Consider the following 16,589-nt stretch of genomic DNA (forward strand, 5'->3'; position numbering starts at 1 on the left):
GAACAGGAGTTGCTTCACGACCTATCACAGTGCATTAACAGCATTTTTTTATTCTCTATCATTTTCAGTCTGTTACTGCCTGTATCCCACTGAACCTTGAAAAGAATTATGAACTGCTTTACCTGGCAGAGCAGTTTATAGGAATTCCCGTTCTGTACTTAAAGTTTAAATTGCCAAATGTCACAAGGTAAGCATTTGCTAATGATAAAAGTATGCACTGAAATTATGGACATTGGTTTCCATTCATTTTCTGAGGGTTTAGAAAGAGTGCATTGCATGAGTAAATGCTATCACCACCTCCCCACAGGTTAAGATACCTTTTATAAGGAGAATGAATTAACTTGGGTTCCTACGTGTACTAGCACTTAGAGGAAGCTGGAGTCATTTGAAAGTGGACAGATGAGTCGTGTCTGGAGTCATTTTTACAGCATCTCTTACTGGTTGTACCATGTCCTTAAGCCACCTCATCAGTACAGGCAGCAGCTCTTACATGAAAAAACTAATAGGTCATCAAGTTTCCTCCAGAAACCTCCGAAGCAGGTAGGAGGTGATAGCAGCTATGTCCCAGCTAGGAAAAAGTGCACAGCTAGGGTAAAACATATAGCATTGGCATTCAGATGTGATTGCATCTATGAATAACAGAGTTGGAGTCTTTCAGCCATTCTAGTCCTGATTACAAGTGCTGTTGTAGGGAGCAGTGTATGGACTGGGAGGAAGTTCAGAGATCCAGACTTGAATGAGCAAAAAAGGAAGAAGATTGGAGGCAGTAAGTTTTCATTAGTTTGTGGACAAGAGAGCAAAAAGATTGGTGCTTCCCCATCACAGAAGCTTACTCTTCCTCTGAAGGAAAGAGCAGGTCTTGGGGAAGGTGTGAGCCAGTGATACAGATACAGGAAGGCATTCAGAGCTCTTAACATGAAATTCAGATATTACAGGACAATAATAACTGTATAGCTTCCAGTTACAGATGGGAAAGGCTTTCATCTGGATGTTGCTGCTACTTTACCTCTGCTCTGGGTAGAAGCTGTGACATGCTACATGCATACAGCTGAGAAACAAAACCAGGCCAATGCTTCCACCTCCTCCTCCCCAGTGCTTCCTTTCAGAGTGTTCCAAGGACACCAGTAGAACACTGCACCTTGTCGAGAGTGCTGTCTATATGATTTCCTTTACTGCTGCCAGAACAATTGCTAATGGTAGTGACCCTGTTATTACTTGTGGGCCTCTTCACTGCAGCAGCTGAAATTGTAGTGTTCTGTGATTTACTGACTGAACAATTTGAGGGTAACAGCAGCAGCAGCAGCAGCTGTTAAGCTGGTGATCCCCAGAGCCTCAGAACCTTACAGAAGGACATAAATATTGAGAACTTTTTCCCCTGCCACTATTCCAAGTTGACCAGGCATTAATGCTCTCCTCAAAGACCTTTCTGAGATGATAAATGTTTGACACTACCTTAATAGCATCTCTGTAAATACAGAATGGTTTCTCTGTGGGTCTGCATGAGGGACAATGACATCTAGTGGGCAAAGAACAAGACTGAAAGTGAAAGTGACCCGAGTTCTTAATTACAGCTCCCTTACTTGTTCTCATCTCATCAGATCCTAATTTCCAAATGTTTTATTTTCTCCTTTCATCCTTTCTCCATTTTATCTAGTTCAGATGTTCTAGGGGACAAGGACTGGTTTTCACTCTACTTATACTCTCTTCCACTCTGCAGGTTCTGTAATGTAAACCATCATTTTTGCTACATACACCAGTTCAGCCAACTGCCAAGATCCAAGCAGCAAATCCTGGAGGTAGAGAATGATATATAAAAGGCAGCAGTAACCAAAACAAACTGCTAGGTTATAATTGTTGTAGGATGACACTTGGCAATCCCGTTGTACTGAAGCACATCATAGATCATGTGTTTTTTCCCACAGCACAGCTCCACAAATTGCAACAGGAATATTACATCTCTCTTCTTACTCAAGGGAGTGTGATATCCTTTACAAGTAAAGCCCATAGCAGATCTGGGAACTGAACCAAGGCTCTTTCAAATCCCAGCTCAGGGTGTTCATCTCAAAACTTTGCAGTGGATTTGTATGACCAAGGCTTACATTAGATTCTGTTTTTTTTGCTGATTGTGTGCAAATATCACAGGTGCTGAAATACAGAGTTACCAAAAGCTTAATATCTATGATTTTTTTTTCTTACCCCATTAACAAGGTATCTTAAGCTATGCAGTATTTCATGTTTCCTGTCTTCTTATTAAGATTCCTTGTTCATAACTCAGATTTACAGCAGAATTTGATTTCCGGACATATGACGCAGAGGGAGTTATCCTGTATGCAGAATCCCTTGACAATACAGCATGGATCTTGCTTGCTCTTCGTGATGGAAAGATTGAAGTTCAGTTCAAGAATGAATTTGTAACAAAAGTCACCAGTGGCGGCAAAGCCATTAATGACGGGCTATGGCATATAGTAAGCTGAGTTTCCTTCTCCCTTTTCCTTCCTTCCTTTAACCCATTATGGGAACACTCTGTCTTGGTAAGTAAATCAGGGACTATCTAATAAAAAGCCTTAAAGTGATGCCCTCAAATCTCAGATTTAAAAATCAACCAAGATCGTGACATCTATTTACAATAAAGAAAGGGGAAGTTACCACTAGCGGGCAACATAGGAATTATTCTTTGTAATCATGAAAAAGAAAGCAGCAGAGTATTAAAAAGTGTGATTGCATGGTCAAGTGCAGTTATTACAGCAAGTGTCATTATTAGATTAGATAGATATTATTAGATTAGATAAAGTATCTAGAGTGCAAGTTTTACATTGGCTAGACCAGAAATCCATCTTATTCTTCAAGCTTGCATACCTAAGATGAAAGGCCTTGGTCACTTAAACTATCTATAAATCATACTAAATTAATGTCAGTTGGGGCTTATTTTTAAAGAGGGGTGAGAGAAGCTAGGATCCTGCTTAGACCTCCTTTTTCAGTTCAGTGCAACTTCCTTGAGATTAAAAATCTACTTTGATGCCTAATAATAGTGGGAGCAAGCATTGAGCCTATTTTGTCTATGTTTCATCTGAAGACTCAATCCTTTGTAGCAGGTTGTAGTGACATAGTGAGCTGTGTGCCAAATGTGGACTTGATATAGAGGAACTGCAGAAATCAGCTTCTGGCAAACAGTATAGCACATAAAGCTGCGTAGTCAGCTGCATGGGTTTTCCCAAGGGCAGGATGGGGGTGGAATGGGTGATCATCCTCCTGTGGATGTCCATGCAGATGGACAGCATTCTGATTCAAATTTGAATTTGCTGTAAATATTGACTGCATCAAAACTAAGTTACCAGTCAGACACTTAGAGAAGCATTAATAATGCTTCCTATGGGTGTACGTAATTAGTATTTAAATTATTCTGCATGTTTGTATGTGTATATGTAATTATTTATATTTCCTTTTAGATATCAGTTGAAGAACTGGAACACAGCATCAGTGTAAAAATAGCTAAAGAAGCCGTGATGAGTATTAACAGTCCAGGAACTCTTTTTAAACAGTCACAGGGCTTCCTGGAAACTAAGGTGTACATTGCAGGATTACCTCGCAAAGCGGACAACACTCTTGTTAAACAGGTAACTAAAATACTAAGAGTAATGGTGATTAATACTGGTCTGATATTTATTTGGGTTTATTTTATTTACTTACTAGTCACACAAGGAGGAAGAGTTGCATGGAATCCTTTTAGAAAATCAAAGTTACATTATTAAAACACTGTTCTGAAAATAAAGATGCAAGGAGCTTTGTAGTCTGTCTTAAGTTAGGTTTCAGTTGTAAAAACACCTAATCATAAAATGGTTTGGGTTGGAAGGGACATTAAAGAGCATCTAATTCCAACCTGCCATGGTCCCCACAGCCTTAATCTCTCAGGATTCTGTAGTCCATTCCCTAATATAGCTTTAAGATTCCCTAAATCACGTCTGCTGCAGGAGTATTTCACAGTGATTCATGTTTCCGGTGCTGGCCTTGGCTAGGCTCTGAATAGGTATGGAATTTACTGTGCAGGCAGCACAATGAGCATTCATTTCTACTAGGTTTTATAATAGTCCAGGCTAGACAAGGCCCATGATTCTCTCAGTCTTCCATCCTTAGCAGCTCTGTCTTATGCTGGGGATGGGTACAGTCAAGTTGTTGCCAAACTAACTGGCAGTCTAAACAGAGGTGCAAGAAATAGCGGTACAGTAGAGACTGCAGCTTTCCCCAACCCACCTAACCCATTTTTGTCAAAAGTGAATCAGAGAGAAGAAATAGGAAGCAATACAACAACATCCCGTTACCCAATAGAAGGTAGTTTCAGAAATGCCTTTGTACTTTGTTACAAGGAGCAAACGAAACCTCAGACAAGGAGCAGTGCTAGTGATCGTTGTCTTTCAGCAACAGAAAAGCTGTTGTGACCTGAACAAAAGGACAGCGTGACCTTTAAAAATTGAAGCAATCCTTTTGTACAGATGGCTGGCATCAAAATGGAAAATGTTATTAAATCAGAAATACCTTTTGAAGGCTGAGGTACTAAATGCATGCCATTTGTTTTCTCCCATCGTCACTGCTGTAACCTATCACATCGATAAGGCTGGTTTTGGCTGCCCAGAAATAAGCTGACGTGTAAAGTAATGCCATATTATTAGCATTTGTAAAGCAACTTTGAGTGCTAGCACCTCATGTTGTAATTCTTCTGCAGATTAACCCTCGGCTAGATGGGTGCATTCGTGCCTGGAACCTCATGAATCAGGGACACTCAGGTGTAAAAGAAGTTATTCAAGAAAAACAAAGCAAACACTGTTTAGTAGCAGTGGGGAGAGGATCCTTCTACCCTGGCACTGGAATGGCCATGTTTCAGATAAACTATAGTAAGTATTCTGCTGTCTATTCCTATATTTTCTGCTGGACTGGTGATGGAACTGATGAATTGTTAAAAGAAAGGAGGGTAAAAAAGATGGAAAGAAAGAGACCCACCCAAACCAAGCTGTACACCACTGCATCCAGCCAGGATTCCTGTAAGTCCTGTTAGAAATTTGCTTGAATGAGAAATCTGATCCCATTGATGTCATCCAATTAATTTCTGAAGTACTTCAGGTTAGAAAGGGATTCTTTACTTGCAAAGGACAGGCACTGTTGAGCACGTTCACTCTCCAATGATCTAATTCTGCCTCCTCTTCATCAATGGGGAAAGCTATCATATTATTGATAGAGAAAGAAGATTGGGTATGAAGAAAAAGATCAGTGCAATTCTGCTTCTAAATGAGCATCCTGTCTGCAGGTTTTAGGTGCATCTCTTGCCCCTTCCCGAACACAGAACTTTCTTGTCTGACCTGCCCTAACTTCAGTTTCCAAACCAGAATCTCCAAATTGAGGCCAAAATGAAGAAAATCTGTTGAGCATCATCCCAAATCCTGTTATCATTATACTCTTTCCCATCTGAAACACTATGCTATACTTCAGTTCTCCTCTGATCCCCAGTCATTTTCATCCCAGGACTTGCTAGTCTGTCCTATTCTATTCTATATTCTGCTATTTTTCCTATTCTCGTCTTGCTTTTCTATTTTCTTTCTTTAAATTCCATAGCCCACTTCAAGAGACTTCTCCAGCTTCTTATATGCTATGCTTCAAAAATAACTTAGATCAGTTTCCTATGCCACTCAACTTTCCTCAGCTATCCTCCCTTCATTCACTAACATCACGCTGCCATGACTCCTCCTGACCTTGGTGTTTGGGGCTGGTACCATGATTTCACCCCCTCTCTTTCCTGTTCTCACCCCCTGCTCCCCTCTCAAGAGGCTTTCCACATTTAACTGCTGCCCTTCCATGAGCTGTTACAGCCCGCTGCCTCCCTACCCATTTGGCTTTGTGTAGGAATGTACCCTCACCTCATATATTTAGGATTTCTGCTTCCTCAAGTAACTACTAGAAATCAAGAAGCTACTAAATTTGACAGGGAGGGGCAGGGAGAGGAGAGACACTGGAAGAAAAGGTACAGAAGATGACAAATACCTCTTTAAAAAGTATTTTTTCTATTACTTTCACTATGAATGCACCCTATGAAATCACACTTGCACCATCTGCATCTTTACTTTACGCACCTGCATAGAATCACAGAATCATTGAACAGTTAGGATTGGAAAGGACCTTAAGATCATCCAGTTCCAACCCCCTGCCATGGGCAGGGACAACTCACACCAAACCATGTCACACAAGGCTCTGGCCAACCTGGCCTTGAACACCGCCAGGGATGGAGCATTCACAACTTCCCTGGGCAACCCATTCCAGTGCCATTCCATATAAGGAGGAAAGAATTTCCTCCTTATATCCAATCTAAACTTCCCCTGTTTAAGTTTTAACCCCTTACCCCTTGTCCTGTCACTACAGTCCCTAATGAAGAGTCCCTCCCCAGCATCCCTATAGGCCCCCTTCAGATACTGGAAGCTGCTATGAGGTCTCCACGCAGCCTTCTCTTCTCCAGGCTGAACAGCCCCAGATTTCTCAGCCTATCTTCACATGGGAGGGGTCTCCAGTCCCCTTATCATCCTTGTGGCCTCCTCTGGACTTGTTCCAACAGCTCCATGTCCTTTTTATGTTGAGGACACCAGAAAATGTTCACATTTTAGTAGTGGAGCTGCTTTGGAATGGTAAAATATGAAAACTGCCGTCTTCTACTCGGTGGCAGCAATTCATGAGTAAAGTAGGTTTTTGTGTTTCTTTTTGAACTGACCTTTAATGATTGTGGCACCTCTTCCATTCTAGAATGGAGAAGGTTGGGGTTTTTTGTGGTGTGGGGTTTATTTGGGGTTTGGTGTTGTTTTGGGTTGTTTGGGGTTTGTTTTTTTTTAAGACTTATACTTTCTAAAAGCTCCAAGTTAACTGTTTGGGGGTCTTTTTGTTTGTTTCTGGAGATTAGTACAATTTTTTCCACAGTGGGAGCAGATTAAAAACTAATTTTTGACTCTACATTAATTTTTCATTAGCAGAAGGATTCACTTGTTTCAATTATTCTTTCTAAAACAGATGATCTTGACAATGCTGAAGACTGGCTAATAAATGTGACTATGACTATTCGCCCATCCACAGATACTGGCGTTATGTTTGCCTTGGTTTCTGGTGAAACAGTACCTCTTGCTTTGTCCATAGTGGACTCTAACTCCTCTGACTCACAGGTGAACTTACAATTATCATGGCAGCCAATCTGCATAAGTCACATCTCTTGTTTTTGTCTCACATAACTTACTACTATGTTTATGTAAAATTGAACTAAAAAGAGCTACTCACTTTAATACATTGATATTTTGAAGAGCACTTAGATCATATAGTGTTGTGCAGAAAATATAGTACCATTAATAACTGCTACATCAGTGACTAAGCATTAAGTGCTCTTATGTCAGGTACTATCCCCTACATCACATCTTCTTCAACCTTTCCTTCCAAATGCACAAAACAAACAGGGGAATATGACAGAAGCCGAATGATGATGCTGTAGTAATGGCATCATGTTAATTTTGATTTATAAACTGATCTTTTCATCCTTATATTTTCATTATATTTCCATTTACATCTCTTTAACCTGTTCACATAAGGCATCCCAAAATAGACCATGTTTATACACCATGGCTAATCCATGCTTTTGCCTGAAATAAGAACCTGTAGTGAACACTTGGTTACCTTCTAAACTGCCAGAGGAACAGGACTTCACCTCAGAACCATACCCAAGATGTTTTTACAGTGAACATCCTCGGTTATAAATGTAAGAATATAAATGAATGGCACTCATTAGTAAAGGTAACAATTTTACATCAAGGTCAGTAACTTTTCCAACTTAAGGAACCAGGTTTTAAAATATGGCTCTAACATTTTCTTCTACTTCCAAATATAAAACATATCAGAACCAAGTATAGTTGTGTGTTAAAGTTATATGTGACACCTTTTCTAATCTATCATTCTTCCAATTAGAAAATCATTGTGACCATTGGAAACATCACTGTTGCACATCTGGAATCAAAGAAGTTATGCACGCCCAGGAAAGTGCCACTTGGCCTTCTAGTGACTAAACAGCAACTTGAACTGTCTGTTGATGCTCACACAGACAGAAGCAATCCAGAGCAACTGTCTATCCTGCACCAAGCAATGATGTCAAATGTTGTTACCTACTTGGGTGGCCTGCCAGGTAAATTCTATTTCTTTTGATTATTTGTACAAGCCTGGTTATATTCAGCTTGACCCAAGCTAGAGAGAGCCTATAACTGTACTGAAAGAAACAGGCCTTTTTTCCCCCCCCAAGTGCTTCTTGTTTCATTCAATCTATTCAGCTTTTGAAGGAGCCTGCTTTTCAACAGCAGCATTTCTAGGCCCATGAAAAGGTACGGATATGGGAAATGCCCTGATTTTTGAGCTGGAGAGGATCAAGCATTGCATATTTATGAAATGCCAGCAGCTGGCACAGTTTAGGAACTGCCTTGACAATGGAAGAATGCTGGGCATTTGTAAGTTGTCAGAAGTGCAGGAGTCAGGAACACTGTTTCAGCAATGAAACTCAGGGCAATAGATGACCGGCACTCTTGATGAGACAGAAGATGTGTTGAAACAGCAAATATTTTGTTTAAAGCAAGCTGCAAGTGTATGCAGTCTTAAGGCATGTGCAATCATTAATTTGTACAGAGAGTGTACACATGCTTATCTATAAATCAGTTTGACTTCAGGGTGAATCCTCAAGAAGAGCATTGCCAGAGATGAGGAATTTTCACAGCCCAAGATCCTCAATCTTGAAAACTGATAAAGACACCAAGGTTGCAACATTACTACTGCAGAGCTTTTCTGTATCCTCCATTTATTTTAGGGAGGATAAGTCACAATTCCTAAGGAAATTCTAAGAGTTTGATCTACATAGTCTTGAATCGACTTCCATTTTACATGTATGCTGCAGTGTCGTAGCACTGCCTCAGATACAGCTGGTCTTTATCTGCAGTATGTTTCTTCTGCAGGAGGCAAGGGTACATAAGAGTAAAAAGAGAAGAGGAGCTAAATACCGTTGGAGATGATCACTGAAGGCATTTCTGCCAAGGTAGCATGTGCAGAAGAAGGTGGAATTATGGTTCTAACCTCTAGACTCGCTTGTTTAGAGGTGCACTACTGTCAGATACTGCAATAGCCATAGTGGTTTTGTAATACCTGTTCAGTTTTAAAAGAGAGATGAAGTCAGTATTTATGTAGTAGAAGAGAGCCAGCAGATTAACTGAGCCATATTAACTTAACAAATATTCCAGTAATTTCTTAGACATCTTCATCTTTGTGATGTTTAAATGATGCTAGTACATTGCCAGCAGAGAAACTGGCATTTTGAGAGCTTCAGTCATTCATTGCAAATAGATAGGAAGCAACTAGGAAGCAACTAGGAAGCAACTAGGAAGCAACTAGGAAGCAACTAGGAAGCAACTAGGAAGCAACTAGGAAGCAACTAGGAAGCAACTAGGAAGCAACTAGGAAGCAACTAGGAAGCAACTAGGAAGCAACTAGGAAGCAACTAGGAAGCAACTAGGAAGCAACTAGGAAGCAACTAGGAAGCAACTAGGAAGCAACTAGGAAGCAACTAGGAAGCAACTAGGAAGCAACTAGGAAGCAACTAGGAAAGGAAGTTGGTTACTTGCTGCTCCTCTAAAGTAAATGTATCTTCAACATGCAAATTAACAGAAAACCTGTGTGTGCATCAAGAGTTTCCACTTAAAGGTCTCAAAAAAGCTACACCGCCATCCCCATTATCCAATGGGGCTTCTTCCACAACAGCCTCTGCTACCAAAGAAAGAAAAAGTAATATAGGAAAATTACTTCAGGTTCCTAGGTATGGCCACTTTGGCTACACCAATTTATTTACTCACTCTAACTTACTCCTGAAAAGCCTCTGGGATTACTGAAATATACAAAAGTAGGTAAGGATCTCCACATTAAGCTTCAGTGCTTTTAACTGTGTGGTTAAAAGGCACCTAACAAAAATATGCATTTCCTGAGACCAGAAATCCCCATTTTTTCCTACACATTCCTCCAAAGTAGTACCAGCATTGGGAGCATGCCTTTTTATTAATTAATTCAGCACAACCAGTGCAAGCTAAATGAGTCTTGCACGGTTCTATGGCAGCAGAGTTATCAGTGGAGTAAAAAGAGCAATAGAGCACTATTCCACAGGACTGTGCAGTACTTTATCTCACAGCAAAAGAAAAACCACAAGGAAGCAACATTTCTTGTTCCCCAGACAATCAAGGCTATCTTCTAGAAGGGATTGGATGATTAACATCTGAAACCAAAGATGATGCTCTGGAGATCAGCATCCTCATCGTAGTTGCTGAACGTACTTGGGTCACCTTAAGTTTAGCTTGTAAGAATCCAGTTGTGTCCTAAGACATCAGAACAACGCCTGCTTGATTTCTATGCTTAACATATTGTTTCCTGAAGCAGATCCAAACAATACCTAAACGAGCAACAGATAAAGCGAGTCTTTTACAGAGAATCCACTTTGAAGAAGCAGTAAGGAAGCAGTAAAATGTGTGGAGTTCCCAGGAGTCCCCTCTCTGAGAACTTGCAGGTTTGAATCCAGAGTAGCTTTCTGGCAACAGCAAGATGGTTCTTTCTGTGACCTCTAGATCCATAAACATCTGTTTGTAAGGTAGGACAAGAACAGTGGACTCCAAGAAACAAACTGTTGGATCGCTTGTTAATAGAGGAAACGCTACCACGAAAAACATTCATGCAGTTCAGTTTCAGGGTGGAAATAGACTTTGAAGGCACCTTTCAAATTTCACTGACCTTTCTCAGCTTTGCTGACTTTATCTCAACCTTAAAAAAAGGAGAAGAACCCAAGTGTTTCCTGCCAAATTCCTCATCTCCAGTGGCTGACTAATGGACAGGGATACAGTATTCCCCATGTTTTTGCTAATCTGAAAAATACATAAGAATTTGCATGCCTTGCCCTAATAAACTGAATGTGTTTCTGTGCAGATGTTCCTCTGGGTGCTACGTTAGTAACCGCTTTTTACAACGGCTGCATGGAGGTGGAGGTCAACAGCAGACAGCTGGATCTGGATGAAGCCATTTCTAAACACAATGACATTAGATCTCACTCGTGCCCACTGATTATGCAGTAACCATTCAATTCTTAATTTAACTTTTTTCTCTCAGATAGAATTTGTGTAATTAGTCTCATGCCATAATGAAGCCTGTATTATGTTATTCAACATGTGCCAGGAAAATAATCAACAGCATGTTTTTCCTCTTTTATATAGAAGGGGGGGGGGGAAGGAAATCCCCTCTTTTCAGCTGTAAAGAGACAATCAAGATAAAATTCTATGCAATGTTCTTTTATTCATATGAGTGATAAATCTTAAAGCTAGATTTATCTTCCATCTTCATACTACGCTCTTTATATTTAGTTTGGAGAGAGAGTTCAGGAAGTTCTGTTTAGAACCAATTTTACTTAGTTTTCCTAGATTAGCACCAAGCCACAAGTTGCAAGCTTTGGTCCTGTGTTATCTGAACCGAACCAGTCTCCAAGCATTCCACACAAAGAAAAACCTCTGCAGATCTTCTAATCCGTGCTTGGGGAAAAGGAAAAAGCCCCAACAGAATCCGGAGCCCAAGCTCTCTGTGAACATGTTTACAAGTTGTATCAGTATTGGTAAAGCAACTTCAAAACCGAACTGTTTTTATAAGTAGCTCAGTTTTTGCAGGTAGTTCTTGTTTTACTGTAGCAGCTTTAATTCTTCTATTGCAGGGACCCAGCTTTGGACTTTTAAAAGACTTCTGGATTAGGTCAGGTAATTTGCTTGCAAAGTTGGTTAAAATACACCCCAGGCAATCCTGGAAAACAGGAGATGGCTGGAAACAATGTGCTCTGGTCTTCATCACAGGATGTCAAACTGGAATTTGCTAAGTAAAGCTGAGAAATTACGGCAGAAATTTATTCTATTCATGACAAATCTAGCATTCCTCAATCCGAGCACCCTCTAAAGGTCCATCATTTTCCCTTTGTCTAGGTCAATTTTGCATTCACAGATCCCCAGAAGAAATTTATTTGTAAGCCCTGTTGCAGTTGTGTTTCTGACATACTTGAAAGCCTAAATTTTGCTAGTAACATGAGAACGTAACGCCATGTTCTGCTCAGCCACTTTAATGGCAGAGGTAATTAGAAAAATATTGTTTTTCTCAGGTATACTTATTTCAAGGAGTTTTAATATTACTTTAGCATCCTTTGAGCATTCCTTCCACTTCCAACCTCATTTTCACACAATCAGAAACCACCCTGTTCTCACCTAGTGTTTTTTTTTTAACCCCAAACCAAATAAATAGCAAGAGGATTGCTGTAAGCGATGAATACATACTCTCATCCATCAACTGGAGAGACATCTATCTGCCAAGATCCTTGACCTGAGGTTTGCTCTCTTCACTCAAGACACTGAAGTGGAAATGTATGTGCAGAAGGATAGATTGTGACAGTATTCATTTTGAGGAATGCCTTTCTCCAGAGATATTCCCAGTGACGTTAGTGAGGTTTCTTTCATTGTCAAGTCCTAACATTAGTACATGGGTGTTGTAGAATCTGAGCCCATCTTTCAACATTATTGCTTTGTCTAAGGTTATTGTTAACTTTACTTCCCACTTGCATGATGTAATACAGGATTTGCTCTGACTTGCACACCAACCAGCCTCAGCAGAGTCTCCGAGTCTGCCCAGCACTGGTTCATATATAGCTGCTCATCGCCAGCAATACCATATAGTTGACACCCAGGGCCTAATAACCAGTGACCTGTTAATTCAGCTTTCTAGTATGGCATGTAAAAAAAGATTGGATTTCTCCCGAGTCCATGGAGGGGAAATAATTGCAGGAAAGCATCCCTCCCTGCTCTCCTCCCATCCCAACACACACATTCTTCATTTGGGCCCAAGCAGATGAATAACTTGACTGAAATAAGCAGGTTTTGCACACAGGGCAAAGCTGAATCAGGACAAACACATGTGATCGCTTATAGCGTCTCAACAGCACCCACTGAACTCTTGAGAGCCCTTGGGTCAGTCTCTGCCTTGTACAACAAATACAAACGATGAGAGATGAGGGACACAAAATAAAGTGTCAGCAGTACTCAGTGCTTTTGTTGGCCTGTGCTAATAGAAGAAAAAGGAGGTTTTGGTGGGGTTGTCTCTTGTCGTTTGTTTGGTTTTTAGGTTTTGGATTTTAAGCGTAATAAATGGTATAGAGATGAAATGAAAGACAAAAATAATCACTGCATTTTCTCACACATACACCATTTCTTTCCGTTGTCACAGAATAGTATTTTAGGGTTTTGTAGTTATAATGAAACCTCTGCATTTTTTATGTAAAAGTGCCTCCCTCTTGTAAGAATTAAATAAAGCCACATTTGCAAGTTTCTTTTTATTTTAGGTTGTATTTGCATATCTCTGTTCATTTTCACTCTGCAAGACTTGTCCTAGTGGAAAATGGCTTACTCAAGAGATTGTGATAATCCACAAAAAAAAGAATTGGCTCAAATTAATATGCTATCCAAAGAGGCATCCATATTCTCTAGATAAATCTGTAAGTTTAGTAATTGTTAATATTGCCTGAGGAAATTAAGCTTTGCTTAAAGCTACGTGGGGAAGAAAGAAGATCAGTGGAAGCTACCGATTCCTATCTTTTCTCCTTCATTGGATGTATTTCTTTGTATTTTTAGACATAATCATTTTAGCAAGGGCTGTTCGGTGTTTATACAGAAGAGCTGGGCCTGCTCTGTACTTTTCCATCTCCTGTGCACTAAGTGCTACAAATCAGCGTGTCCTAATTTCCTTGAAAATGAAATCTAGCAATGGAATTGGTTACCATTTATGCTAGAGCAGCTTCCTGCTTAAGTGCCTGATCTGGCTTGACTTCACGTACTTTAATGGCTGCACATCTCCTGGTAGATTGAGTGCAAACACCTTCACTCCAGATTAGCTCTAGAGCTGTTGTCTTCAAAGAAAGAGAGGCCAAACTCATTGCAAGTCATTCTAGTCCTGCTTATCACTGAACAATACACTGAGGCTGGTCCTTTGATGTCATTAGTCATATGCATCTGCTTAATGTTTTGTTGCCTCAGCAACCTTGTTATACCAAAATAACAACCTGATTTGGGAACAATTTCATGTTTCATCTGCCAAAAAGAGCAGTTACATTCCAAAAAGATTAGATACAAGGAAAGCAGCTAACACCAAAGGGGTAGGCAAGGCATCGCTGTATGAATAAACAAAGGACTGAGATACCAAGACTCTGATTTTGTGCCACCTTCCTTACCTGACCACAGTCCTGCAGCAGCACTTCAGAGCTAAGTCACCTTAGTTCCTGTCGTTTTAGACAGCTCATTGCCAGACACATTGGTGCAAAAGTGCCAACAAGACACACAAGAAATACTCTTGTGTTATCATTGGAAATCAAAAGGAACTTCTACCAAAACCTCCATCCAGAGTTGAGACCTTCACAAGAAACAGGGTTTGCTGTTTGTTTGTTTGACAAAACGCTTCCCATCCACAAAACGGGCATACCCTCATTGTTACACTAGGTGTATCCTGCTCTAAGGATAATTACATTTCAATAGGAAGACATGAATAAGCAGCTAAATCACACCTTGGTTCCAAGTAAGGGATCTAGGACATTGCTTATGGGCACTTAAATCTAGTGGTTGCAAATCAACTCAGCTGTATGTAATCTGCAATTATGTGGCTTTAAAAAAAAAGTTTCTCTTTTTTGGGGTTGTTTTTTCAAGGAATTTGTAGGATCTCAGCAAATTAGGAGCATGTTAAAACCACAAGTGATAAGAAACCAGTATCACACATCCTATATTTGCAGAGCCACAGAATCCACCCCCATTGTTGCTGAAGATAAGGACCATGGGAGCTACAACATGTAAAGCAAAAGCCACAACCACCACATTCCTCACATAAGCACTTACATGCATTTTGGGAAAATCAGATGTGCAGAAACACTTTAAGAAGTACTGTTAGCATAATGAGCATTATCATACACTCACATAAACACATCTTATGCGGGGATCTGTGCCAGCAGGCTTCTGAAGCAGCATGATGCTTTGTTTCTGTCTCTTGAGTTTGGAAGTACCAAAAAGGCAGAAGGCCAGTCCACCTCGGGGCACTGGCTTCTATCCGGTCTAGCTGAGCGTGTATGGAAGGACGCACACAAAAAAGACCCCATCCCATTAGAAATTCCATCAACCAGAAGCCCTACCCACAAAACAACACACACTCACCAAAACCCACAAGTGAATTTGGTCCAGTTTTCACCTCCTTTCCTCTCTCTTACTCCCCATGCCCCTGCAGACACATAAACAGCTCTCTTTAAAAGCACACCTCGCTTTTCAACCTCACTTGGCACTTTTACATCATCCAACGTGGCAACAGTTTGCTCAAAACCAGGGCTGTGTTTCCCCACACGCACCCAAGGCCAGCTTTACAAACATAAACTGGAGCTTAAACAAGGACTTTAGGCTGTTATTACAGGAGTAACTGAAGTACAAGGCTGTAGTCTGTGATGCTAGACCTGCCATAGACCAAATCTTTTGCTCAGGTCCTTGGCTAGACCTGCCATAGACCAAATCTTTTGCTCAGGTCCTTGAAGCACTGAAGAATCTTGCTTTGCTTCCACATCCTTTAACAGTTCCAAAGCAGTGCTTTCTTTCTTCATGCTCATGAATAAGCAGTGTTTCCCTTCACTCCCATCCCCCAGTAAACAGGTAAACAAGACCCAACACAACAATACACAACCCCACAGTCATAAAAAGCCATATAACTCTCTTTTCTGGAAATAGGACCAGAATCAACCTCATTCTTTTCCAGTTGGGTCAAACTTCCTCTGTGAAATGCCCACCACGGCACTGGTGCGGGAAGCACATGCTAACAGCAATACTGACACCCAGTATAAGTAAACTGAAGAGATGGTGAGGGCCATGGAACTGGAGAGCAATACTTCTAGAGCTTACTAATGGCTCTATTTATGATATCATACATGTTAAAGGTAAGGCCTTAATTAGGACATAAAATGACCACTGTAAGACACATGCTAAGTTATATTTGAATTATTGCAAGCTTTGGGTCACACAGAAGATACAGAAAAAAAAAGGGCTTTGCTTAAAACAAACCCTGAGGAAGAACTATTCATGTATAAAACAACCAATACTTCCGATTACCATTCAACAGTACCTTACCTTTCCAGGAGAGACTTTTCCCTTCTTCAAGTTCTGGAGTGATTCCTATCAACCAAAACTCTGTTAAAACAAAAAAGAAAAGGAAAAACAAAGCTGCTATTAGAGCAAGCCTTACTCTTATATAACCTATCACAGAGTGGCTTGATGGCTCCCATCAGCTGGCCACAGACTCCTGCTAACGCAGCCCATTGAAAAGCAATCTCCTCTTTTAAATCTGGGTGGAAGCCAGCCTTTTGCTTCAAGGGTTTCTTCCGGAGCAGAAGATTGTGTAGATTTAACAAACCTGTTTGCCTGAAACAGGCAAACCCCATCACCTTGTCAATCCCAACTTTATAT

At 40.5% G+C, this 16,589-nt stretch overlaps 1 protein-coding gene and 1 long non-coding RNA gene across 2 annotated transcripts in view; one reads left to right on the forward strand and one right to left on the reverse strand.

The window, feature by feature from the left end:
* PROS1 (protein S) overlaps nt 1–11,407 on the forward strand; it is a 31,976-nt gene extending 20,569 nt beyond the window's left edge. Inside the window, exons 9-15 of the mRNA XM_057416016.1 lie at nt 69–187; nt 2,276–2,465; nt 3,447–3,614; nt 4,718–4,886; nt 7,039–7,187; nt 7,978–8,191; nt 11,011–11,407. Coding sequence (XP_057271999.1) covers nt 69–187; nt 2,276–2,465; nt 3,447–3,614; nt 4,718–4,886; nt 7,039–7,187; nt 7,978–8,191; nt 11,011–11,156 — 1,155 coding nt within the window. The 3' untranslated portion in view covers nt 11,157–11,407. The remainder of the gene's footprint in view (nt 1–68; nt 188–2,275; nt 2,466–3,446; nt 3,615–4,717; nt 4,887–7,038; nt 7,188–7,977; nt 8,192–11,010) is intronic.
* The window catches only part of LOC130602800 (uncharacterized), a 33,813-nt gene extending 17,498 nt beyond the window's left edge, over nt 1–16,315 (reverse strand). The window contains exon 1 of the long non-coding RNA XR_008972983.1: nt 16,254–16,315. This is a non-coding gene — a long non-coding RNA (uncharacterized LOC130602800). The remainder of the gene's footprint in view (nt 1–16,253) is intronic.
* Between the last annotated feature and the right edge of the window lie 274 nt (nt 16,316–16,589).

The sequence above is a fragment of the Pezoporus wallicus genome, unplaced genomic scaffold, assembly GCF_028554395.1.
Source record: "Pezoporus wallicus isolate ANWC-B61680 ecotype Strahan unplaced genomic scaffold, APGP_CSIRO_Pwel_v1 contig_6814, whole genome shotgun sequence".
In the NCBI taxonomy this organism is placed as follows: Eukaryota; Metazoa; Chordata; class Aves; order Psittaciformes; family Psittacidae; genus Pezoporus; species Pezoporus wallicus.